This window comes from Oenanthe melanoleuca, chromosome 19 (assembly GCF_029582105.1).
Source record: "Oenanthe melanoleuca isolate GR-GAL-2019-014 chromosome 19, OMel1.0, whole genome shotgun sequence".
Taxonomy (NCBI): Eukaryota; Metazoa; Chordata; class Aves; order Passeriformes; family Muscicapidae; genus Oenanthe; species Oenanthe melanoleuca.
The window spans coordinates 2,677,749-2,703,019 of record NC_079352.1 but is presented as its reverse complement, the minus strand read 5'-3'; the positions used below and the strand labels follow the sequence as shown (position 1 = coordinate 2,703,019).

At 43.9% G+C, this 25,271-nt stretch overlaps 2 protein-coding genes across 3 annotated transcripts in view; both read left to right on the top strand.

Moving 5' to 3' along the window:
* The first annotated feature begins 307 nt into the window (after positions 1–307).
* On the top strand, positions 308–16,216 carry GDPD1 (glycerophosphodiester phosphodiesterase domain containing 1). 2 transcript variants are annotated; one of them, XM_056506947.1, is made up of 10 exons: positions 308–768; positions 4,897–4,939; positions 8,160–8,295; positions 8,858–8,903; positions 9,436–9,551; positions 10,111–10,200; positions 10,920–11,053; positions 11,543–11,602; positions 12,372–12,423; positions 12,970–16,216. In XM_056506947.1, the coding sequence occupies exons 1-10, from the start codon at positions 633–635 to the stop codon at positions 13,090–13,092; spliced, it is 936 nt and encodes a 311-aa protein (XP_056362922.1). In that variant the 5' UTR covers positions 308–632; the 3' UTR covers positions 13,093–16,216. The 2 variants fall into 2 exon arrangements, with proteins under 2 accessions (XP_056362922.1, XP_056362921.1); XM_056506946.1 differs by having other exon boundaries at positions 310–768; positions 9,433–9,551.
* A 3,942-nt stretch (positions 16,217–20,158) lies between these two features.
* The window catches only part of YPEL2 (yippee like 2), a 32,876-nt gene continuing 27,763 nt past the window's right edge, over positions 20,159–25,271 (top strand). Inside the window, exon 1 of the mRNA XM_056506944.1 lies at positions 20,159–20,248. The gene's annotated coding sequence lies outside the window, so the exon portion shown is untranslated. The remainder of the gene's footprint in view (positions 20,249–25,271) is intronic.

The window sequence follows — 25,271 nt, the reverse complement described above, 5'->3', positions numbered from 1 at the left end:
ACGACACTAGGGGCTGGACTAGATAATTTTTAAAGATCCAACCTAACTGTTCCATGGTTTTATGCCCTGTGAGGGGCTGTGTGGGGAAAGCGCGTCCCTTCTTTGGGAATACGACCTCTCTGAGGGGCTGGGTGTGGGAGGGGCTGTGAGGAGAGAGCCGGGACAGCCAGGCGGAAAATAAAAACCTATAAATGAGAATTACCCCACAACATCTGCGAGGTGCTTTTTGGCCGTGACAGCCCCGCCCAGGAGGCGGGCGCTGGGCGGGGGGTGTGGAAAACACATCCGTCCACCTGCAAGCAAAGAGCCGGGACGGCGCGGTGGGGAATTAAAGCGGGTAATCAGGAATTACCCGCACAGCCATTGTGAAGCAGCGGCGGCTGCGGGCAGCCCCTCACGGCCGAGGCGGGAAGGGAAGAGGGGAAGGGCGCGGGGCCGCCGCGCCTGCGCACTGCGCCGCTCCCGGCGCCGGGGCGGCTGCGCGGGCGCAGAGGCGCCGCTCCCCCGGAGCCGCCGCTGCCTCGGAGCTCCGCGTCCCGCAGCGGCTCCGCCTCGCAGCGAGCCGGCTGCGGGCAGGGACAGCGACACGGACAGCGGCAGGACGGGCCGGCACGGCCGGTGACAAGCGCAGGATGTCGGCTACGCTCTACGTGCTCTCCACGCTGGGTGGATACGTCCTCACCTCCGCGCTCCTCCTCAAGTGCCCGGGGCTGCTCCACCGGCCCAAACGGCAGCGCTTTCGCTGCCGGCACATCTCGCACCGCGGCGGTGAGTGAGTGAGGGGGCGCGGGGATGGAGGGGAGGGGGTGTGGGAGCCTCTCTGCTCTCACCGCTCCTGAGGGGGGTCCCCGCCCGGCTCTGGGCGCTCAGGGCTCCGCGGCCCCGGGCGAGGCTCCCTCACGGCCCCGGGGCGCCGCTGTGTCCCCCCGGGCACGGAGGGTCGTGAGGGGCTGCGCTGTGTCCGTGCCTTGTACAGGGCTGCCTTTAAACCTTCCTCCCGCAGCCTAATTTTAGGTGCCACCTGCTGACCAGCGCTTCGGTTCAGCGCGGAATTAATCTCCGAAGTCCAGCCGCTCCAGCCGAAATCAGCTTTTTTTTTTTTTTTTTTCCTTCATGGGGCGTGATGTTTTGCGTCTCAAACGCCTCTATTTTTTTTTTTTTTTTTTTTTTTTCCTTCTAACGATTCTGTATCCTGGTATTTCTCTCCCCAGCCAGAGGGGCATCTGGCTGTTGCTTAGATCAGGTACAAGAGATCAATTTTCTTGCCTCTGACCTCCTGTTTGCTTTGCTCTCTGCTTTCAGGGAAAACAGAATTTCCTGAGACTCTGTTCTTGCTCCCCTCGGTGTTGCAGGCAGACAGTGAATGGCTCAGTGCCCTGGTAAAACCCTCTGACATTTGGAAGTCAGGCATGTTGATTCTTTCTAAAATAAGCTTTGAAGTTTCTCCTACCTATTCCAAAGTATTGGGAGAGGAAAAATGCAGCAACTTCTGTCTTCTGTTTTGTAGAGATCACCTCTATGCTCTTCCCTGCTGCCTCACCTATATTTTGAAAATAGTCAGTTTGCTATTAAATATTTTTTTATTCTGTGTGAGAGATCTCTAGTGCTGAGTTTTAACATTTGTCAATATCATCCTTAGTGCCAGTTTATGCAGGCGTTGGTCACAGTTTTAGCCAGTGATTCTTAACAAATGCTGCTGCCTTGAATTATTAAAATACAACAACTAGAGCTGATCTCTTAATGATTTTATTCCTGGCACTTCTTTAATTTAGTTTATTTGACAGTTTATAACTATAGCTTTAAGTAGCTTTTGGTGTGGAATATCTATATTATCTGTTGCTTGGTATTTATATTTTTCCTCCAGCAAAAGAAAAGATTCTTAATGTTAAAGGTTTCCTGGTTGTTTCTTTTTATTTGTAAGCTGTTAAAAACTTGCAGGCGACTTTGTTGGAACTTGGTATGATCCCCTTAATCTTCTGTTCTCACTCCTTTGCAAGGACCTTAATTAAGATACACAGCCCTAAGCCTCGAATGCAGTGCTTGGGCCAGTTGCTCTAAGCTCTGTTGGAACAGCAGGAAAGCCTCACTTAAGGAAGGATTATTCCTCAGGCATTCAAAGTCCAGGGTCTGAGAGTTGTTCCTGTGAAATCCAGCTGAGGCAGGAGGGCAGTCCTGAACTTTGCAGCAGCTTTTTGCTCATCTGAGGCTGAAGATCACTGGTGCTTTATTCTCCTTGGTGTTTACCCTGTAACATAAATTCCTGTGGGACTTGAGTTCTCGGGCTTTAGTCATGCTGGAGCTTTAGACTCAGTGTCAGGTTTCCTATTGCATTACTCCAATTAACTTGGGAGATCAAGGTAACACTTAACTTGTTTGGCTTTTTGCTCTCTGAGATGAAACCTTGTACAAAGTTTTTTAAGGTCTGATTTTGCTTGCTTTCTCATTCAAGAATTTTCTCCCCTCTTTTTGTAGAATCATCCCTGAATTATTTCTTCTTTTCTGCATCATTTTAAAATTGGTCATTTTTGAGAGCAATTTTTGAGTCTTGATTGAGTGCTGGAGTCCTCTGTTGATGCCAGCAGGCCTGGATTGCAGGGTCTCTCAGAGAGGAGTTGCATGGTGGTTTTTACACAGAATAATTCAGATTGGAAAGGACCTCTGGAGATCTCATCTGACCAGAGCAGGTTAACCAGGACCTGATCCAGTAAGGTCTTGAGTACATGCAGGGATGGAATCTCCACAACCTCTCCAGGAAGCTTGTTCCAAAGTTTGATCACTCTTGCAAACAAAGAAGGATGGCTTCCTTATATTTATAAGGTGAATTTCCTGTGTTTAAACTTGTTCCCATTCCTTTTGTCCTTCCCCTGGGCACCACCAAGAAGAATTTGGCTGAATCTTCTTTACTCCCTCTCATCTGCTATTTACACTTGTAGGATCCTCTCCAGACAAAACAATTCCAGCACCCTCAGCCTCTCATTGCACACAAGAATCTCTCAACCCTTAATTTTCACAGCCCTTCCTTGGATGACTCTGGAAGATCCATGTCACTCTTGTACTTTGGAGCCCAGAACTGGACCTGCTGCTCCAGGTGTGGCTTCACTAGTGCTGAGCAGAGGGAAACAATCACCTCCCTTGACCTGCTGGCCCCAAAATCTTCTGGGTGTATCTCCTTGCTCCAGTGCTTGCTGTTGGCTCCCTCTTGGCCATGGTGGTGCTTGCAGAGTGGGAATGTGCCCTCTTCCTGTCTGGCTGTGCCATTTGGGCTGGGGAAGGTCAGTTCCTCATAGGGAATGCAACAGCTGGAGCTGTGTTTGAGGAAGTGTCAGGAGCTCTTTGGTCAGCCCAGCCTTGTCACTTTTCAAAGGAGAAAATTACTTGGATCAAATAACTTGTGTAGTTCCCTTTTCTTCTTTCAGCTGATCTTTCAACTTTGTTCCTCATTCCCCCCAAAATGCTACAAGTCAGTCATTTGACTCTCCATCCCTGGCCCTTGACCACCTCCCTGCCATGTGATTTGTTAGATCAGCCACTTACAAGTTTTATTTTTGGAACTTTCTGCCTAGGAATGTTAGGGTACTCTTGCTTTGTTCACAAATTCAGGTGTTTTTGCCCTCCCCTCACCGTTCAGGATGTATGGGCTGAATTGCCACAGCTGATAAGTTATCTAAAAAACTCAATTATATTGCAGTTAATTTGTAACTCATCAGCCAGATCCTGTGCAGGGGTTTCCCATTTGTTAGGCAATCACCAGATGGATATCATGAGCTTCTTGTGCTCTCCTTTTTCCCTTGGTTCACTTTTACCACTCAGCCAATTCCCAGTTCTGCAATCAAATCCCTTAAATTACTGGTGAATGTCTGATCACAGAAGCTGCTGTGGACTCCCCATATTGTTTTACATTAAACCCTGCAGATTTTTGTCATCGTGGTTCTTAGTTAAGTCTTCCATTTTGCAAACCTACCTGAGAATAACAATTTCAAATTGGTGGCTGTGCATTGCTTTAATTAAGTAACTGAACACAGGTTTAGGTAAGTATGTCCTGGTGAGGCCTTGTTAATAGGCAAGGCCTTAATTGGAGCTGTTATAATTGCTGTTTACAAAGTCTGTCATTCATTACTGTCAAAGAGCAGTTAAAATTTGCATAGATATCTTCATCAGCACGTGTATGTACCTGAGGTTGTTTTGTTTTTCAGTCTATCACATTGCCTATTTTCTTAGCTGGGGAGAAGGCACAGCCTTTCCCACCTAATCAGGTTGATTTTCAAAGATTTTTTATGCAGAGAATGCTGGCTTAGGAGTTGCAGAGTTGAGTCCTGCCTGAGAGAAAATTAAATTTGCTTGTCCTTTCATTTCTTAACTGAAATTGATGTTTTATTCCTTGTGTGTGAGACCTCCCTTCTCCAGCAGCACAAACCTTTATTGACACATCTGTGCTGTTTGAGGAATATCCTTGCACTGAAAAAAGAGGTTGTCAACTGGGTTTTACATTTAGGGAGTGTCAGCTTTAGAATGTCTTGGGTGCTTTAATTCATAGCTTTTTGTTATTTTTCTCGTTACACTACCCACCAACTCTCAAATAAGTTTTTTTTGTATGTACCATCCCTGTGCCCATGGTGCTTATTGTCCTAGGCAAATACCTCTGGTAAAATAAACACTTTGGGTTGAATATTCAAAGTGCTACACAAATCCAAGGTAATTCCTTTTTTAAAATAATTTTACCTGGAGAAGGTCGTGTCTCTCCAGTAGGTTGGTGGCAACAAATATTTCTGCCTTGAGCTTCATCCTCATTTCTCGAAATATGTATATTTTAAAGCCTGTTGTTTTTTATTTATATTTTCAGTGGGATTGAGGGAGGAAAAGGATTTTGTTTAAGTTTTATTTTTGTTATTTCTGTAGGTGCTGGAGAGAACCTGGAGAACACAATGACAGCTTTTCACCAGTGAGTACAAAAGGACGAGAATACCTAAATTAGGTGTTCTCAGTGTCTTTAGTGAGTGAAGCAATCAAGGGAGGTGGGACTTCATCAGTTCTTTGGGGTTCCAGTGTCCTATTTCTGAAAGCCAGCTCTCCTCTGGATGATGCCTGGGGATTGCCAAACATCCACTCCAGTTTCACCAGAAGGAATTGGGATACCACAAATTATGGTCTGTGCACGGTAACAAATAGAAACAAACCCTGAGGCCCCAGCTGTGCTAGCCAGTTAAACAGCAAACAATACTGTGCTTAATGGTGATTACCTCTATTAATTAATTTATCATTATAAAATGCTGCTGTTTATGCTTTTTCCCTGCACTCACACTCTGCAGTCACACAATGTGTGAAAGCCTCTTCTTACTCAGGGCTTTAAAATGGGGCTGGGACCAGAAAGGCTTTTAAGCATTTAAGCAGTGAATTTTAACGAGGTTCTCAAAGGCATTTGAAGAAGCAGCATATCTAAAACTCCAGCTGCTGCTGAGAAGGGACCACATTATGTGGGCTCCTCTTTGTTTTGTTTGGGGTTTTTCTAATTTGCTTTGTGCTAAGGAGCCTCATCAGTTTGCTGCTTCCCTGCAGCCTGAGGGGTGCCAGCTTTCCCAACCAAATAAAAGAAAGTACTGCACTATTTTCTATCTCCATGGAAGCTCAGCATAGTTTTGTGTGGCTTTTTGTTGTGTTTTTTTGTTTTGTTTTTTTTCTTCCTGCTGGCCTGCCTCTTTTCCAAGTCTGCTAGCAGACTTTCTGAAAGTGCTTGCTCCTTTTTTTTAACCATTTCTTAATTTTAATTTCATATCATGCTCATTCTGCACACAAAAGGCTCTTGCAATGGAAGTTACTCCATAATCTATTTTTATTTTATTCCAGGAAATAAACAGTAATACTTAGAGTAAGGACTGTGCTGGGGGCAATGCATTTTGTGATTGGTTTTTCTGACTCTTCTGCCCATTTTAATTATTTTACAGCTGTAAATTTATTTTTTTTTATGTATTTAATTTTTTGTTTCAGCTGTGGGATAACAAATGCATTGAGGTCCAGTTTTTGAACCCACCACAGCTGCCAATAGCAAATTTCATCTGAATGAAGAGAGCCAGGAAAACCTCTGCAGGAAGTAGAGGAATTACCTCCTGCTAGGAGTGGAAACTTCTGGCTCCTTTTGGGAAGGGGAGTTTGCTTATTCCCATATTCACAAGTCAGGTAGCAAAAGGAATGGGGTAGAAAATCAGTGATCTGGCTGGTGGAAAATGGTCAGGATTGGCTCAAACAGCTGATAGGGGTTGATCAATTTATAATCCATCAGATTCTGTTGAAGCCAAACAGGGTGTGTCTGCAGGAGCTGCTCCTGCAGGTTTGCACAGGCAGGAATATTTGGCTGTTGCTGTAGTTGGATCCAGAAGAGAATATGTGTATGGGGGAGGAGGCCTTTATTTGCAATTTCAGTTTCTATACTGCTTAATTTAAAAATATTCTGGAAGGAAATAAGCTTTTTGTACCAAAGACAATATTTTTGTTTTGTTTTATTAGGTAAAATGCATAATAGATGGGTGGGGCTATAATCTTGTTCTACCATATTTAAATGCTTCTGTGGTGGTTTTAGATTAGAAAATAACAGATTTTAAGCAAGAGAGCTCTCACCCTAATTTGCAAATGTGAGCCTGCCTCACAGCTTGAGTTCTGGAGCAGTTGGATCTGAAACCACAATGATGTTCTGAATCTGGAGCCTTCTCTGGAGCAGTGTGAATTTGACAGAACAAACTGATTTCCAGCTGGGAAAGCTCAGCACTTGAGGAAGCTTATTTAGCAGTGAGCTGCTTGTAAGGGCCTGGCAAAGCCTCAAATTTGTTAACAAGGAAAGTTGTTGTTCTCTCCTTTCCATGCAGCACCAGCCCTGACTTTCTTAAGCAAGAAATATTGCTAATAAAATCTGCTGGTGAAATGATAAAACATGGGAACATCTACAAATTTGGCAAGTCTCCTGCAGCACATTTGGAGTTGCTTTCCCTCAGGAGGAAAAAATCACCAGTACAGCCTGTGATCCTTCCATATGTAACAGGATTTTGTTCCTCTCCTCATTCTTAATTAGCAGCACTGGCAAACAGTTCACAAATTGGCTTTAATTTCATAACCCTCCTTTATCATTATTCCAGCTGGACCAGAAATTGTGTTAAACACTTTGGGGAGTATGTTCTGTTTTTTTTTTTTTTTCTTTGTTACTACATTTGTGGATGCTCCTGGGCTGTGTTCTGCAGCCAATAAAACCCATGAGGAAAAGGCTGTTGCTGAATTTACACAGCTTTGAGTTTACACAGGTAGGCACAACTCAAAGGGTGGTGTTAGTTTGCTCAGAGGTGGATAAAAAGGTTTTGAGGGAAGAGTTCAGACTTTTATCTGTCTGCTGGAATGGCACTTATTTTCTAGTTAAATGAGCAATTCACTGCTCACTGCAGTAAAGCTTTTTTTTCATCAATATCATTATTATTTTCTGCTTTCCTTATTCCTCCTATGAGTGAAACTACTATGGAGTGGATTTGGGACTGGATTAGAGCTTTTCAAAGCAGTGGGTTGGGACAGGAATAGCTATTTTGCTTTGAAAAATATGACTGGATGTTTAGTGGCTTATTTCCTTTTTAATTTAAATTGAAACTTTTTAATAATAGTTTAAGGTTTGTTTTGCTACCCAAGAAAACAGCCAAAAGCCTGAAAGTCCCACTGCTAATTTCCTGATCCATCCCTACCTGATTTAATGTAAATAAAGTGGGGGGGAAAAAAAATCATTCACACACCTGTCATTTATTTCTAACCACAAATTCAATTTCTTTTTTCAAAACCTCACTTCCTCCAGTGGGCATTTGTGCTGCTGCTCATAAACACCCCACTCCAAATGCTGAACCAATCCCTTAGCAGGTTTCTCAATCCTGGGGTGGCAGGCTGCAATCCACAGGTGAGCTTCCTAATTCCTCTGGGAGACAGAGCCAAAAAATTCCCATTTTGTTTATTCTTGCATCAGCTTCCCATTGCAGCAGAGATTGTGAGGATTCCTGTTTGCTCCTTGCTTTGCAGCAGGACTCTGAGGATTCCTTGCAGCCTTAAACATCCAAAGTCCCTCCAGTGGGATTAGTTTGTGGAATGTTGGGTTTGGAGCTGCACAAAGCACTCAAGTGGTTCAAGGCAGCTTTTCTTTGCAGTGCAGTGAATTTGGGAACAGACATGTTGGAGCTGGATTGTCATCTGACAAAAGATGAGCAAGTAGTTGTGTCCCATGATGAGAACCTGAAGAGATCAACAGGAGTTGATGTCAACATATCTGACCTCAAATACTCGGTGAGTTGAGGAGAAAATGAGCTGGGGGGTGTTGGAAAATGCATTTGTGGGGTGAGCAGGGGATTCTGTGTGTGCCTGGTGCCTAAAACCAAAGGGGAGGATTCATCTCAATAAAAACCCAAACAAAAAAACCCCACCCCTAATCTAAACCACTCTCACTGAACTCCCTGTGCAGTCAGATCACACCTGGCACATTCCAGAGGGTGATTTACTCCTCCAGGATCAGGTTGGGTGAATGGCTCTGGAACTGGGATGTTTTGTCACACTGATGGCAGAGTGACAAAAGCTCTTCCTGGTGTGACCAGTTTTTACTGGGAAAGTGGGGCATGAATCCCCCCCTGCCTTGACAGTGGAATTTTCAGACATCTGGGAATGTTTTGCCTTGTTCAACTGCAGATGACGCAAATCTAAGAATGTTGAATAGTTCTGAAAGTGGTTCTATTAAATCAGTTTTTTGGATAAGAAATGGCTTATGAATTATGATTTCTTTGGTCTTTTTGGAGGAAGGTCATGATTATATCCCTGTATTTGAATTGATGTTCCATTCCTCTTTATTTTTAAGGAACTTCCACCCTATCTCTGCAAATTGGATGTCACCTTTCAGAAAGGTGAGATGTTTCTCTCTTGCTGTTTCAGTTTTCAATTTTGTAGCATGGCAGTTTCCTGCTTTGGCAAAGAGAGTAGAAAAGTGCATTTGCTTCTCTTAATATCATGAAAAAAGAAGTTTCAAAAGAAAAATATAATCCTGGCTGTAGAAATCAGTATAGTATTACTATATGTATGGCTTGGAGTTCAGAAGGAAATTTTGTTCTCATTTGGTATTTTTCACATTATTCTGATTGCATTTGGTGTGTGGTAACTGAGCCTGTGTTTGCTATTTCAGGATTTTAACATTGCCTGCACTCCTACTGTTGCTAAATAATGAGTGAATTTCATGAAGTTAAAACCTGAATGTGCAACATTTTCATTATGGAAATGAATTTGTCATAGTTAATTAAAGCTGAATTAAGTCACTTTTTGTTTAAAAACGTGATTATCCTTGGAACTTTATACTTTGAATAAAGTTTTAAGTTTCTGCTTCTATCTGTGGCTTGTTAAAAGTGGCCACAGCAGTGACAAGTTTTTTTGTTTCCCCAGAAGGTCAGTGTGAGGGGACAGACAATCGTATCCCACTCCTGAAAGAGGTGTTTGAGGCATTTCCAGAAACTCCTGTCAACATTGACATCAAAATGAACAACAACGTGTTGATCAGAAAGGTGAGCTCAGAGTGAATCAGGGGATTGATTCTGATATACCAGAAGTTTTTTGGAGTTGTGGCAGTCTGTGATACCAAGATCTGTGTTCTTGGACTGCTTCACCCTTCACATGTCAGGTCCTGCTCCCTGTGTGAGGTAATGCAGCAAGCAGAGAAGGGATCTTGTGCAAGATATTCTGTAAAAGCTCTTTAGGACATGAGAAACTGCTGCAGCACTGCTGGAGACATGTTTGGTTTGTAGCTCCTGGGAAGGATCTTCTTGGCACTGCTGCTCTCAAAGCAGCATAAAAACTGATGTTACTGTCTGGATGTGCTCAACACAGAGGGAAACCTTTCCAGCAAATACTGTTTTGTCATTTAGGTTTCTTGAATTCTGTAGGGTTTTTTATAGGTATAATCTGTTGTCCTGAACACCTCAAAGCATCACAACCACCTTATGATGGGAAAGAGTAAAGAACTCTTTCCTCCAATGAAATCCAAAGCTAGCAGAGTTTCAGTTCAGTAATGCTGCACTTAATTTCCAGTGAGTCCATGTGAGAGTTGTGCTTTCTGTGCTGCAGGTCTCAGAGTTGGTGACTGAGTACAAGAGAGAGCACCTGACTGTGTGGGGCAATGTCAATTATGAGATTGTGTCCAAGTGTTTCAAGGAGGTAAGGCTGAGTCCAGCTAAGCTTTGTTACTGTGTGCTGACAAAACAGAAAAGCATCCTGCAAATCAAGATTTAACCAGGCTCCTGCTCCTGGTGAGAAATTCTGGGCTCAGATTGTGTTCTGCTTGCTGTACTGCTAAAATAAGACAAGCACAGTTAACACCCCTCTACCCTGCCATAAAATACTTGAGGAATTAAGCTTAGTCATGTTTTATTCTTGTTTTATGAAATTTAGGGCATTGCAATTTTATGCAAAGAGTTCTTAGAGCCCGTTTTGCACATCATTCATCTGATAAAAAAAAAAGCAATTTTTCCAAGGATTGCTGATAGTCTGTTTCTTTGCATGAAAATAATGGATGTGGCCACTAGTGGACACAGTTGCATCAGCATAAAGCTCTTGTTTCACAGCTATAATTCTCCTCCTTTTTGTGCTGAGGAATTTTACAATTTAGAATAAAATTAAAATTGTGCTTAGTCCAAGGCAGTTATGCACCTGAGTGAAATCCATCTTGTGGATAGTTCAGTCTAGTTGATTATTTCAATTTATCTGTGCAGGACAACACCCCATTTCCTACCTGAACAGCAGTTAGATTTTTTCATATAAGGCAACTTAATCTTAGTGTGATTGCTGAACATTAGACATGCATTGATGAGTAAATTTAATTGCAACACAATCAAAATCTACCAAAATAACTGAGAATCTCTCTCTGGTTCCTGCAGAACTCTGACATTCCCACCATCTTCTGTGCCCAGCGTGTCCTCCTGCTCCTTGGCCTGTTCTACACTGGTCTGCTGCCCTTTGTTCCCTTCAAGGAGGAATTCTTTGAGATCCCCATGCCCTCCATCATCCTCAAGTGAGTTACAGCCCAGCACTGGGTGCTGCACCAAGGTAAAGCAGGTGAACCCTGATGCCTTCCTGAGCACTGCTGGTTTTGGCCTGAGGTTGCTTTTCTCTTGGTTTAGGTACCCTTGGCTATTCCTGGGAGAATTCTGTGCACAGAATTTAGTTCTGTACTTAGAACTAAATCCTGCTCTTTTCTCCTCTTTTCTCCAGAACAAATTTGTCTGATAGGGACAAGAGACAAGTCAGCTGTAGGGTGGATATGAGATTTCACAGTCTTTCTCATTCTTCACTCAAAATGCTGCAGAATTCTCATCTCTGCTGCTTTTCTTAAATGTAGCTCATTTCTCTTGTATAACCCAGTTCTAAGTCACTGTCTTGAGAAGTGAAATAACTGCTCTAATTTGAGCAAGATGAATTCTTTATGTTCCTTTTGAAGGAACATCTCAACTAAGATTTTAATCTGTGCTCTGGTAATTTTTGGTTTCCTCTTCCTGAACAGGCTGAAAGAACCAGAGAAGATGTCAAGAAGCCAGAAATTTATTATCTGGCTGGCTGACACGTAAGATTTTCATCTGATTAAATTTTTATTTATATTTTGCCTTTATATTAACACTTGACTCAAGCAACCAAGATTAGCTATTTCTATATCTATGCATTATATATTTTCAGTTTCTCCCAGCTTTTTTTTTGTCAGTGCAGGATAAATCAGATTCAAATCTTATGTAGGTGTGCTTTATGCTTTTAGTTTCCATACACTGAAGCTTTCTGAGGTGCAGTAACAGTGGGAATTATTCCAATTGTTTCTGTTAAGCTTCTGTCCTTAAGTATGCTCAGTTAATTAACATGCAATTAGATGCAGAATGCAGATTTCATGGATGTGATTGTTCCATAATGTTGTCAGAGGAGAGACACTGTTTGCCTTGCAAGGAACACTTTGCATTTTAAGAATCTCTGCTTCAGAGGGGATTTAGTCACAGGTTTTCAGTGACTGCAGTGTGTCCTGCCTCTGACAGCTGTTAGTTTAATTTCTCCAGTGGCCAGGACATTTTCATGTGTTTTGGTGGGAAGGATAAAACCTCTCCTGAAAGCAGAGTGGTTGGTTCATCAGACATGGTATAAGGTACCTGCAGGGTGAAGGATTTCTGTGCTGGATTTGATCTTCAGCAGAGTTGATACTTGAATTGCTTGAACTGGAAGTTTTCTAGAATTGTATTTCTCATGTGGAAAACTTTACACACTGTATGGGGACTTCATTGCAGGTCACCAACAGACACTAAAAATTCTATATATGCTTGAAGTTGTTAATTAATCTCCCTCTGCTTTCCCAGGCTGCTTATGAGGAAGGCACTGTTTGATCACCTCACAGCTCGGGGCATCCAGGTACAGTGGGGCAAAGCTGAAGTGAGAATTCAAACCAGACAGACCCTGCCTTGAAAGAGGTTCCTCTTCCCCTCAGCAAGTTCTTCTTTCTGGGACCATGAGTTGCTGTTTAGTTCCTGAGCAAAAGCTGCTGCTCTTATATTTGCAGTGCTCTGGTTGCAAAGGAAGATTTGTACACTTGGGAAAAAAAAAAAAAAAAAAAAAAAAAAAAAAGTTTTTCATTTAAATCCCTTGAAGTTTAGTGGGTTTCTTTCCCCTCTTCAAACTTAACCAGTTTTGCAGATTTTATAGACTTATCTGATGTGGGGCTTTCCCAAAATGATACTGACTTTTAGGAGGATCTGAAGTCTCAGGTAGTGGAATTGGAATCACCATAAAAAATGTCCCTTTTAGAAGTTGAGGTGGGGAAAGTCCAGCATCACAGTCTAATAATTTCACATTTTAAATATGCAACATCTCTCATAGATCAAACAATTTAGGTCAAAAGTCACCTTTAAAAAAAGAGTATTTCCTGTAATAACTTGGGTGTTGTATCCCATTTCACAGGTGTACATTTGGGTACTGAATGAAGAACATGAATACAAGAGAGCATTTGATCTTGGAGCTACTGGAGTGATGACAGACTACCCAACAAAACTGAAGGAGTTCTTACATAATTACCCAGTATAAAGGAAGAAAACTGAGAAAGTCCTTCCAGAACAGATTGTGAGCCAAGGATTTTCCTCATTAAAAAATAATTGGGGGCAGCATGCACAGATCATTTTTGTTGGCAAGATGTAACTGATGATCTGTTACCTTGTTGTCAAGTCACTACCTAATGTAAAGGTTGTCTATTTATTTTAAAACTTTAATTACATAGTTTACATTTGTAAATAGCTCATTTAGCAACAGCACACTTCACAAATGGTGATAATTAGGAAGAGAGTTTCCTGATAAGGTACCTGTAGATAATAAGCATTGTCTTAACCTGTCACAAGTGTTCCTAAGCAGCTGTCAAGACATGTCAGTTATTCCAGTTACATTCTAGTGAGCAGAAATTGAAGAATTTCTGAAAGTGTAACCTGTGTGTTTGCATTTCTTGTGTTGCTTTTAGATTTCAAGTAACTTCTAGAGAAAAAAAAACAAGAACAGGCACAGGAGAAATAGCAAAGCAGACTGTGGCTGGCCAGGTGGTGAAGTGTATTCAGTGGTGGTGGTCACTTTGTAGCCAAAATTAACTCAGTATAGATTTATTCCATTATTTTCACTGACAAGAATGTTGAACTTGAGTTGGGACTGGCTTTAGACCCTCTCTGAGGTGATGACAACACTGTGACTTGTTGGTCCAGGTGTAAACACAGGATTTAAATCAGGATCTGGATTTTACAGAGTTCCACTGCAGGGTCCAGGTTTGCCCCTGGCTCTGGCCTGCCTGTCCTGGCAGGAGCTGGGTTTCCAGGATGGAAAATGGCATTTTTTACAGATTACACTCACTTTGAAATAGCCTTTTCACAATGTCCTGAAAGTCTTTTGCACATTTGTGGTTCTTGATGAACAAGAAGTTGTTTTTTAGGGTGAGGGACCAAAGAAGACTTAAATTTGGTCAGGAGTTTCAGAGACAAATGAAAGTGTTCCTATTAAATGAATTCACCCAAAGCAGATTTTTATGTGTATTTATAAAGGGAGGAAGTGTCAATCCAGAAAGTGTGTAGACTTCAGTCTTTTCTCTCCACAGAAATATCCATCCAGTTTATGTGCATGGACATGGAAATAACTGGCAAAAGCCAGGAAAGCCCAGGTCTGATGGATGGGGTTAGGCAGGAAGGTATTTCTGGAAGCTTCCCATGCTGTTGTGTCCTTGTGAGCAGGAGTTACCCCTGTGCCAGACAGCTTGGAGCCTGCAGTGCCCACGTGCCTTGGTGTGCTCATGTCATGGCTGGGGCTTAATTACACCCAATGTATGGAGCTCAGTCACTGAATCATCAGATGTTCTCCCCAAACAAGAGTTTGGGTCCAGCTGTGTCTGTTTCCTGATGGATCCTTGTGTGAAAATCATAGATTTTAATAATAAGCACAGTAGCCAGATGTGTTTTTACTGCAAGAAGCACCCACTGTGCTAAAAACTGGTAATTTTAAGTTGGTTTTTTTTTTTTTTTTTTTCCCCTTGGTAGCTCAGATTTGGGAATTGTTGCACCCTCCCTGGCTGCTGTGCCATATTTATAATTGTGGAGCATCTCTGCTGTTCCACTGCCTGTCAGGAGGCTGAGAATGCCAAATCCATCTGCATGGAGAGTGTTTCTGCAGCACAGCTCCTTTCTGAGGAATATGGCTGGGTGAAATGGAAAAAAACTGCTGCATTTAGGATTCAAGTGAACATGTGCTGATGGGGGAAGATGAGTTAATGTTGTCCTTTTGAATATCTGCCTGCTGAAGATGACTGCAGATTGAATTTCCTCCTAATTTAATCAGCCTTGTTGCTTACTGAATGGAAGAGAGGAAAATGTAACTTCCTAACTGTTCATGGGGGGAAAAGGATGAAATTATTTATTAGGTACTAAGCTTTTCTGTTTCCCTTTCAGACCAGTTCTGTCTGGTCACATAAGTGCTAATAATCAAGTCACAGCTCTGCCTGCTTTTTAAAAGCCATAGAATAGTTAGAGAAGATGTTTCACATGCAGCTCAGTAAATTTAAAAAAAATCCACCTTTCTGTTCTAATCTGGGTTTATTACCAGTTTATAGCTCCAGATAGTTTTTATGCATTGTGGGGTTTTTAATCTCAATTTTATTGCTGTTGAATTTCTAACACATGCACCAATATTAAGATGCAAATGTAATTCTGGTTTTAGAGAACACTATCAAAAACATATTAAAACTTTTTTGTTTAGGTTAGGAAGAGCTAGGTTTTAGAATGCCAGTTTTGATCTCAGACTTACTTTGTCTCAAGTTTCCCTCAACACTAATAAACAATTTTCCACTATTCTATAGTGAATGATAAAACACTAAAATGAGAGTGTTGATATTTAATTTTAATATTTTTATTCTCTACTACTAGAGATGGAAATTTCTGCCTTCTAAAATTCTCAACACATTTTTCAACCACAATTTTGTCAGACCACCAGTTCTCTTACATCTGATGGAGCTTCTGACTGTGCTGTTTATACATTGACCTCTCTTGGATAAATCTGCTGCTCAGTATCTGAAATTTGACTGGGAGGGAAGGGGTTCAGTGCTGGAAAAGCTGCTGGATTTATTCATTCACCTGTTTGGGCTTCAGCACAAGACTCAGGTTTGATCTCATGAGCCAGATAATGTTCCATGGATGAATCCCAGCACCAGTGCACAGGGCTTAGGCCATGATAACTGTTTGTAACAAAATGCCAGAAATTGGGGTAACTCTAAAACATTTGTTGTATCCAATCCTTGCTTTGAATATTCCAGAACTCACTGTGTGATTTTTCTTTCTTTTTTTTTTTTTCTTTTTTTTAACCACTTGTACAGAAAAGCTTTTGTTGAGAACTTGCACAACTGTCCAGGAGGATGTTCAGTTAATCTGTCTCTCTCTGAGAGACTCTTATCAGGTACTTTTAACTCTAAATATTGTTTTAACACTGTGTTCTCAACCCTGTTGCAGACTGTTTTATGTATGAAGGATGATTGCATGTACTTCATGCACTTTTAATTTGCAGAAAGTCTCGTGGACCTCTCTAGCTCCAAAGCTATGCAGTGATTTTTCTTTTCATGTGAAGAAAGATTTGATGCTTTTGAAATGTGGCACATTAAAACATCTTTGCTCATAAAAGATCTGAAACTGAATGCTTGTTAGGTGTGACTTCTTTCCCTAAAAACCTAATTTCTGAGAGTGATTTTGTGTTTACAGTATTGTTAGTTTGTGTTCACAGAAATTCCACTTGCAGCAAGTTTCTGTCCTTTCTGAAGATCAGCAAGGTAACATTTCCTCTAATCCTAGAGGAAAAATGTCCAGCTTTCCTACTGGCTTGCCATTAAATTACATTAAATATTAGGTTTTAAGGTCAAGTGTAATTTTCAAGCCTTGAGGGTTCATATTTAGGTAAGAGAGGTGAAGTGGGGGTTTGTATGTTACAATATTTAATAACTAACTTTTAAAGGATTTTTCCAGCATGATGAGAGGATTCTCCAGATGGCTCTGGATGCTGTTTTATCTCTTAAAACACATCCTAAATATTTGATAAACCTGAACAGGCACTTGAGGGACATTACAGAGTCTTTTAACATGAGAAATATTTATCTGTGATCACTTCAGGTGCTGTCACCATAAATAAACCTGCAGCTCAAACAATATTCAGAATAACTTCACCATTTATTTATCCAAAGCAGGAACTCTCGAGGTGCTGATTATTTTAAGGAATTTTCAGTATATAGTTGTTTTTTTTCCTGGGTTTTTTTTTTTTTTTTTTTTACATTGGTTTGCCACTGAAATTCCCCGTGGAGAAGGGATGAATTTTGGTAGGAAATAAATCTCTGCTGCCACGGGAGGCCGCCAGAGCCCGCACATCCCCGCTGGGTTTCCATGGGCTCGTCATCCACACCGCGACTCCCGGCAGGGCAGCCCGCAGTGCAGAGCTGCAGGGAACGAAATGCTAAATTGCTAAATGCTCCTTCACTCCCACATTCCTCAGTTTTACCCTCCGTTTATGGAAAGGGGAGTTCCTAATTCTAAAATCTAGAATATCGCTATGGGATGCTGGCTGATTTGTTTTTGGACTAAAAATAGGGAAATTGGGAAAAAATATCTTCTGTTAATGAAGCAGTACTTTAAGGATGCTGCTTCCTCATGTCAAAAAAATTTCAAATATTCCCATTTTACAAATAGAGAAAAAAGGCAATAGCAGGGGAGGTATCTTGATTATAAGGCCATTAATACCTGCTGCAAATACAAGTCAGGAATGCCAAGAAACTGAGATTTTTATCAGCTTTAAACACATACTTTAATTCCCAAGATGTTGAGGCAATACCTCAGTGGGTGATCTGGTATTTTCTCCCCTCTCACTATTGCCATGGCAAAAGTTTCCCCCAGGCAGTGATGCTTGATCAGTTGGGCTTTTCTTATTTAAATGATAATTAAGGTTTTAACTGATACCAGACATTGAGCAGGGAAAAGCAGTAGCTGTGCTGTTCAGGCTCCAAAAAATGTGTGCAAATAATGAAATTAAAAATCCTGTTTAGCTGTTCAGTTGAAAGCTAAATTGTAATTATTGTAGAGCCAAAATCCAGATTTTTTTTTTAAATAGATTTCCCTAAAGCTCAGCCCAGTAGAAGTTTTCATGGTGCTGCTCAAGCTGTGCTTGCAAAGTTTGCAGCCAAACTAACCCAGAATCAAATGTGAGAATGGGATTTGAAGCTTTAATAAATAGCATTTAACCCAACCAGCATTTTATTTTGCTGCTGGTAAAACAGTGTTATCCCTAAAAACCTTCCACTTTTTATAAATCACAGGGTTTAGACCATAAAGAAGAAATCTTGGCTTTTATATGGTGATATTTTACTACAACCTCAGAGCTGTGTGAGTCCCCAGATTTCCATGGTGATGCTGAACTTAAAGCAATATAATTCCAATTTATCACCACCCTAAATCAACCTTATTACAACAGAAACCTTTGTATATATTTAAAAATAATCTTGATGCTCACCTCGTAAATAATAATGTATTTTTATTAAAAAACTGGAAATTCTGCTGCACATATGGGTGAAAAAAAAACTTCACTTCTGTGCAGCAGCCTCTTGATGATGTAAATTTGTTTTGCTGATGGTTTCTGGGTGATTTAGAGTTCAAGTAAATTCTGTCACCACTTCCTGCTGATAACCACGTCTAGATCTGTTAAATACAGAGCTTTTAGCACTGGGGAGAGGGGCTGGAAATCTTGTTTTTGTTTTTGCTGCTGGCTGGGGGAAGGCAGGAAGTTATCTAAGAAAAGGAGAAGCTTAAAGTGAGCTTTCAAAGCAGGCTCCTCTTGCAGCTGTCTAAAGATAACACAAATAAAAAAATAGAAATTTTCTTCTTTATTTGGTGTATTTAATAGCTGCTAACTACCCTGGTGCTTGAATCTTTGTTAGCAGTGTGTTTAAATTGTACCACGAGTGTACAAAGAGTGAAAAAAAACGTCATTTAGTGTTGAAAATCTGGTAGTGGAATTCTTCACCCAGCCAGCAGCTGGTTCAGTAATGTGATCAGGGGGGTGGGCTTGGCTTGTGTGGAAAGAAAATAATTTATAGCACAAGGTAGGATGTTATTTTACCCTAAAATTATCATAATTAATGGAAATATTGCCTTATTAGTCCATGTATTTAACATTTGAACAAGAATATTGCTTTTATTACCAGTTGAGGAATTCTGCAGTAAAATAGCATTAAGAATTTGCTTTAGCAGGTGAGTGTTAGAACAAGAATAATCTTATAAAGCAAATATATTTCATCCCTGAAGATGCAGAGATTTAATCCATGGATGTGAGAAATGGCCAGATAGGAAAATATGAATTAAATATTTTTAATATTGGAAATGTCCAGGGCCAGGTTGGAGCAACCTGGGATGATGAGAAGAGTCCCTGCCCATGCCAGGGGTGGAATGGGATGGACTTGAAGGTCCCTTCCACCCCAAACCATTCTGGGATTATTAAACCTGTACTTTATACACTGAATTATTGTTATTAGGGAATAAAAACGTGCAGGGAGAAGCCTTCAAATTACCTGGTCTTGAGCTGCTGGGGTGTTAATTACAGAGCTCAGAGGGGATGGTATTTAATTGGGGTTTGCTGGGTCTGTGAGCAGCTGTTGGGGTACAAAACTGCCAAGATTCTACTGGAAAAATTCATAGCAGGGGCTGGGATGGAGATTTCCAGGAGAAATATGGAATATCCTCATTTTTGCAATTAGCCCTATGGTGTGGAGGAAAAGCTGAGTTGGTATTGGTGGATTTTGGGGTTAGTACTGGTGAATTTAGGGGTTAATATTGGTGGATTTTGGGGTTTATACTGGTGGATTTCGGGGTAAATATTGGTGGATTAGTGGCTTAATATGGATGGATTTTGGGGTTAATATCGATTGATTGGGGGATTAACTTGGTGGATTGGGGGTTAATATTGGTGGATTTTGGCGTTAGTACTGGTGGCTTTAAGGGTTAATAGTGGTGGATTTTGGGGTTAATATTGGTGGATTGGAGGCTTAATATCGATGGATTTTGGGGTTAACATTGGTGAATTTTGTGTCTATGCTCTGCCTCTGCCGCCGCTCTGCCAGCCCCAGCGCCCACCCCGCGCACCACACACCGCTAATCACCGCCCTTCATTAACGCGCGCTAATTACCTGCGCGGCGAAAGACGGAAACACCGCACACACCATGGGAAAGTGCCCACAGCCGCCCCTTTTCCCTGCTCCGCGACCCCGAAACGCGGGACCCGCGGGGCTGCGCGCAGGATGCGCGGGGGATGCGCAGCCCCGCGGGAGGGCGCGGCGCCTTTAAGAGCGCGCGCCGCGTTTGTTGTGCGGCCGCGCGAGCCGCGCTCCCATTGGCCGCCGCCGCCGCCGCCGCTGCGTGCGGAGCCGCCGGTGCGCGCGGGGAGGGGCGGGAGCGCCGCGCCAGCGCAGCGCTCTGAATGGCTGGGTAAAAATGGGCTGCGGCCGGCGGAGGCCAATCAGCGGCGTGTTGCTATGTGCCGGCGGGCGCTGATTGGTTAGAGGCGGTGTCGCTCAGCTCTGGTAGGGTATAAGGGGAGGGAGGAGGCGGCGGCGGGCGGGGGAGGCGCTGCGGGTCTGTGCGCGTCGGCGGCCGCCGCGCTCGGTCCGCGCCGGGACGCGCTCGGTGCGGCCGCGGTGAGTGAGGGCGGCACGGACAGCGTGAGGGCGTGAGGGGCGAGCGGCCGCCGAGGAGAAGCGTCCCGGGCCGCGCGCGGCGGGGCCGGGGCTGGGCGGCCGCGCGCAGCTGCGCCACAGCCGCGTCTGTGTCCGTGTGTCCCCGTGTCTCCCCCGCCTCCATGCGCCGCGCGGATCCCGGGCAGCATCCCCGGGGGGCTCCATCAGGGCCGGCAGAGGAGACTGGGGAGCTCCCGGTGCTGGCGGTGGGAGAGCCGGGCTGGGCGAGCGGCGGCCTTTGTGTGCGCGGCCGGGCGAGGGGATGGAGGCGGGGGGCAACAGGTCCGGCCGGGAGGGGTTCGGTGCCACCGATCGGCAAGGAAACACCGCTGACGGCGAGCAGGAGCAGCAGAGCTGTTCCTTCTCGCCACCCATCTCACAATCCCCGCAGGGTGTGCGGGGGGCTCGGGCAGTGACCCCGCGGAGCTGCAGCATCTTCCCCCGGGGCTGCGGGGGCGATCGCAGCTCCGTGCGCCGGCGGTGCCGCGGGTCCCGGAGCCCCGGCCGTGCCCAGCCCGTGCTGGAGCGCTGCCATCGCGCCCGGGGGGGCACCGGGATTGCGGGGTGATTGCCCTGGGGATGCCCCTCCCAGGGCAGTGCTGGCACACGGAGCTCCGGGGGTAGCTCGGCTGCCGCTCCGTGTTGTTGCTGTTGTTTGATAAGGGCTGGAGCAGCTTCCTCTTCTGCAGAGCTCCGCCGAGGGCGAAGTGGTAACGGGGTGCTGCATCTCCATAGAAACTTCTGGGTTTGAGCCAGAAAAGCTAGACAAGTTCGAGGTGATAGGATAGCCGTGGGTGCACAGCTTCAGGTTTTAATGCTGATTTTTGAAGTCAAGCTGATTTGAAACGCTCCTGGGAAAAAAACCAAAAAAAACCAAAAAACCGAGTGGGATCCTTGCCTTTTTACCCTGCAATTTACTGGAGTGGCCGTGTCCTCACCTTTTTGTGTCTTAGAAAACAGCCGGAGGAAGGCTGTCAGAGCAGTGTTCTGGGCGGGACAGGGCACAGCACCTGCCCTGCCTTCCTCCCCTGCCGTCCTCAGCGCCGGCTCCCTGCTCCAGATAAGGATTTTTCCTAATGCGTTTATGGTTACTTAAAGCTGGGCAGTGCAGGGAGGCCTGTGCTGAGTGAGAGGCTTGTAAACAAGCAGATACTGAGGGAGCTTGCCTTGTAATCCGTGAGAGGATTCTGCCTGGAAAGGATGTGTTCTGTGACTTCATCCTCGCTGAGCACTCCCACTGATTTTGTTCGAGATCTCGTCGTGTTGGATCCACGCCTCTGGTTCCTTGTAAACATTGTTTGCAGTGTAATAGCGCTGCTGGAGCAGGGAATTGGGATGTTCTTTTCTCCCTAAATCCCTGGTCCTTGTTTCCTGCTCAGAGCGAGGTCTGTGTTTCAAAGCTGAGGTTGGGAATGCTTGTTTTCATCTGATGGAGATGTCCAGTGCTTCTCTTATTTGTTTATTATTTTAGTTTCTTTGCAGGTGTCTCTTTCCCAGTGTCAGGATTGGAATGACTGGCAAAGCAGTCCTTGAGCTCCCTCGTGTCCTCTGGATCCATAGATTCTGAATAAATTATTTCCTTTCCTCACTGCTTGGTGTGTGCAGTTGAGTCAGGGTGGTGTTGAAGAAGACAGCATCCCTACCTGTAAATCCACATTCCCTCAAAGGCTCCTTGACTCATGTTGCTGAGAGAGAATTTAATTAAGGAACTGGTCACTCTAGTGTAGGACCTGGCTGGCAGTTTAGAAAGTTGGGACCTCCTTGATCTGGTGTTGTACTACAAAAGCATTGCAGGGATTGCAGAGGAGTAAAAAAACATTTATTTCTTGTTCTTGCATCACAGCCTTGCCTTTGCCTGTGTGTGTGGAAGAGACACCAATAAAGCCAGGCTTTCATTGAGCTTTGGTCATTAGCTGGAGAGCTTTGTTTACTTGAGCTTAAGCAGAGTCTTAATTCGAGGTCAGCTGTGGAGTGCTGGAGCACAGGGATCACAGAGGGAAGTCAGGAATGGGAAAATTGAGAGTGCAGTTCCTGGGCTGTTTAGAAGCTGATCAGGATGTCCAAGATGTAGCAGGGTGTGTTTATTGCTTGGAAACCAGGATACACAAGCTGCCTTTTCCCACTCCTTGACAGAGAGCTGTAAGTTGGTCCTTCAGGGTGTTCCCTCTTTTCTGTGCCTGTTTATTTGCAGGTCTTGTCTTTTAGATCCAATCACAGTAACTAAGGGCTAAGGACAGGTTTCCTTTTCCTTCCAGAAGCCAAGGGGAGTCCATGGAAGAGAGGGGCTATTCTGACTCAAAAGATTTTTCATTTCTTAATACAAATCTTTACCTGGTAAATCTGTGTGTCTTGGCTGTGTGATAATGGTTGAGACGTGAATTTCTTATAGTTTGTCTTTTTGGAGAGAATAAAAAGACAGTTTTCCAGGAGTGCTCTGCCCTGCACCTCAATCCTGTTTCCTTTAGCCCCCATTGGTCCCTGGTTTTCATCCCCCTGAATTTTGACAGTGAGTAATTTTCAAGTTTGATTTCTGCCGTGTCATTTTACCTTTTTATCCCCGTTTATCAGGATCTGTGGCTGTCCTGCAGCACATAAGCTGAATATTCTTCACTCTTCTCCTTCTCTGCAGCCCTTTACTGGACAGCCACATCTCCCAGGCTGCCTGGAGCATTTCCACCTCTGATGTGGGATGTGTTGGCCATCGGGAGCAGCTCCGTCTCAGGAAGCGTCACTGGACTGGCCAAGCCACTTAGGGCTGCAGGAAATAACATAATTAATGAGACTTAGTTCTCCCACATCTTGTACCTGACAATCTCAAGTCACTTGACAATGCTAATTAAAGCTAATCACGCTCCTCTGTTTTTAGTAAATAGCTATTATCCCTGCTTCACTCTTGCTTTAACAAATGATAGTGCCAGGCACTGTGAGTCACTGGAAGTTATGGGATTGCAGCCTGGCAGAGCTGCCTTCCGGTCTCAACAACAGGTCCATGTAGAGATTGGGTTTTACACCTGCTCAGGTGTTGGAGAATGGTAAAATGTGTGATGTTTTGCTGACATACAAAAATATATCACTTTCAGGCTTTTTTTTTTTCACTGTCGTTGTGACTTGTACAGAACGAAACTCCTGCAGTCAAGCAAAGGCTACTAAAAGTTCCAAAAGCTGAGGATGCTTTGAATTTGCCCTTCAGAGAAGTTTTTGATCTGCTGGGAGGGAAGGCAGAGTGGTGTCAGTTCTCCTGTTTCACATTGGCACCAGGAGGACAAAATGTAGAGTGGTGTGACCTGGGCACTGCACAGCCCAGCCACGGAGCTCCTGAAGAAACCTCTGAGGTTTCACTGATGAAATATGGCTGGAGCAAGATGTTACTAAAAACAGACTGTCCAGCATCACAAACAAAACAAAAAAGATAGGGTTAATTATGTGGGGAAATCAGAAATCTTGATGAGAATCCCTGGAACTCCCAGCTGAAACACACGTCAGTTCTGTCACAGAGCTGTGTGAGGTGAGTCAGTTCACCTGCCTTGGCAGGCTGGAGAGGATATCCAGGAGGAACTTATGACAAAACCTGGCAAGGTGACAGCTGACTTGACCTTCTTAAACTAGATTCAGGTATAAAGTATCTGTCATGTGAAGATCCAAGCTCTAAATCCTCACCTGACTTTGCCCCCCTGACACACAGCACTGCTAAAGGGAAGTGAGAAGAGTTGGGGCTGAAGTGCCACAGAGTTTGTCCCTTGTTAATGCAGGAGCTGTTGCATTAAAAATGTTTCTGGCAGGGATGGGTCACAATTAACCATCTTATCCTCAGCTGTGCTCAGAAAAGAACCAGATGTAGCAGGGTAGAAAATGAAGTTGCTGCCTGTCCTGTGACAGGTGAGCTGCTGGGCAGAGCAAGGCTGGGTTAAAGAACCCTCTGAGCAGGTGGGGTTTGTGGGCAGGTGAGAACTTGGGAATTTGGCAAGGGGAGCTTGTAGTAGTGAGTCATGACAGGCAGCTCTAGCAGACCCTTCTTTAATGCCTTTAAGGATATTGGAATGATCCTTGCAGTAGATAAATGTTCTCTCTGTGTGCCCTGGCTTTATCAGGGAGAAATGGATGATCCATCCAGCAGCCCCAGGTAATTGAATCCTGGTCGTACCTACGTTTGCCAGAGAGGGAGATAATAAAGTGATCTGAGGAACACCACAGAAAATGCAATGATAGGAGATTTATTTGGACAGCCAGACTGTTTTGCAATTAAAGCAAATCAAGATGAGAAGATGGGATGATGAAAAGCGTTTCCATTTTGCCAGTAAATGATCAGTTGGATGGGAAGAGCTTTTCCTTGCTGCCTTTACTTCAGGTTGGTGCTAGAATAGCAAGGCAAGGGTCGTGTTCCATTCTGTAGAACGCTGTGTCTTTGTGATGTCAAAGTCCTTGATCTGGGGTTCCAAATGTGGCCTTCACCTTGAACGTGGCTTTGTCCAGCACGAGGGGGGGTCTGAGAGCAGGAGCTGCAGCTCAGCTGATTCAGCTGCAGGACTCTCACCCCTTCCTGGTGCTTTGCAAAATGTGCAGGAGGAAATGGAGTCACTTGTGTGTTAAATGAGCCCAGCTTGCAGCTTTATTTGTGGCACGAGTGGGATTTGCTGGAAGTGCTGCCTGATTCAGAACCTTTCCCTGCTGTGTTTGGTACCTCTGGAGTGGCCTGTGCTGGAACTGGGCCCTGGGTTTGGCTGCAGGGAGCTGAAGGTGGGCAGCTCACAGCTGTAATCTCGCCCTGCTGCTCCTTATCAGCAGCACAGGCTCTTCTGCATTGCAAAGATAGCGCTGCCAGGCAACTCAGAGTGGGAAGAGAATTCAGCCAGAGGTGTCAGTCATTCCTTGGAGAGGCTGAATCTTGCGCTCCCTGCTCCTGTGGTTCCAGAGACAGGCCTGGAAAAAGTAATAAATTATAATCTTTCAGTAATACCTTTGAATAAAAAAAGGTTTAAAGAAACAT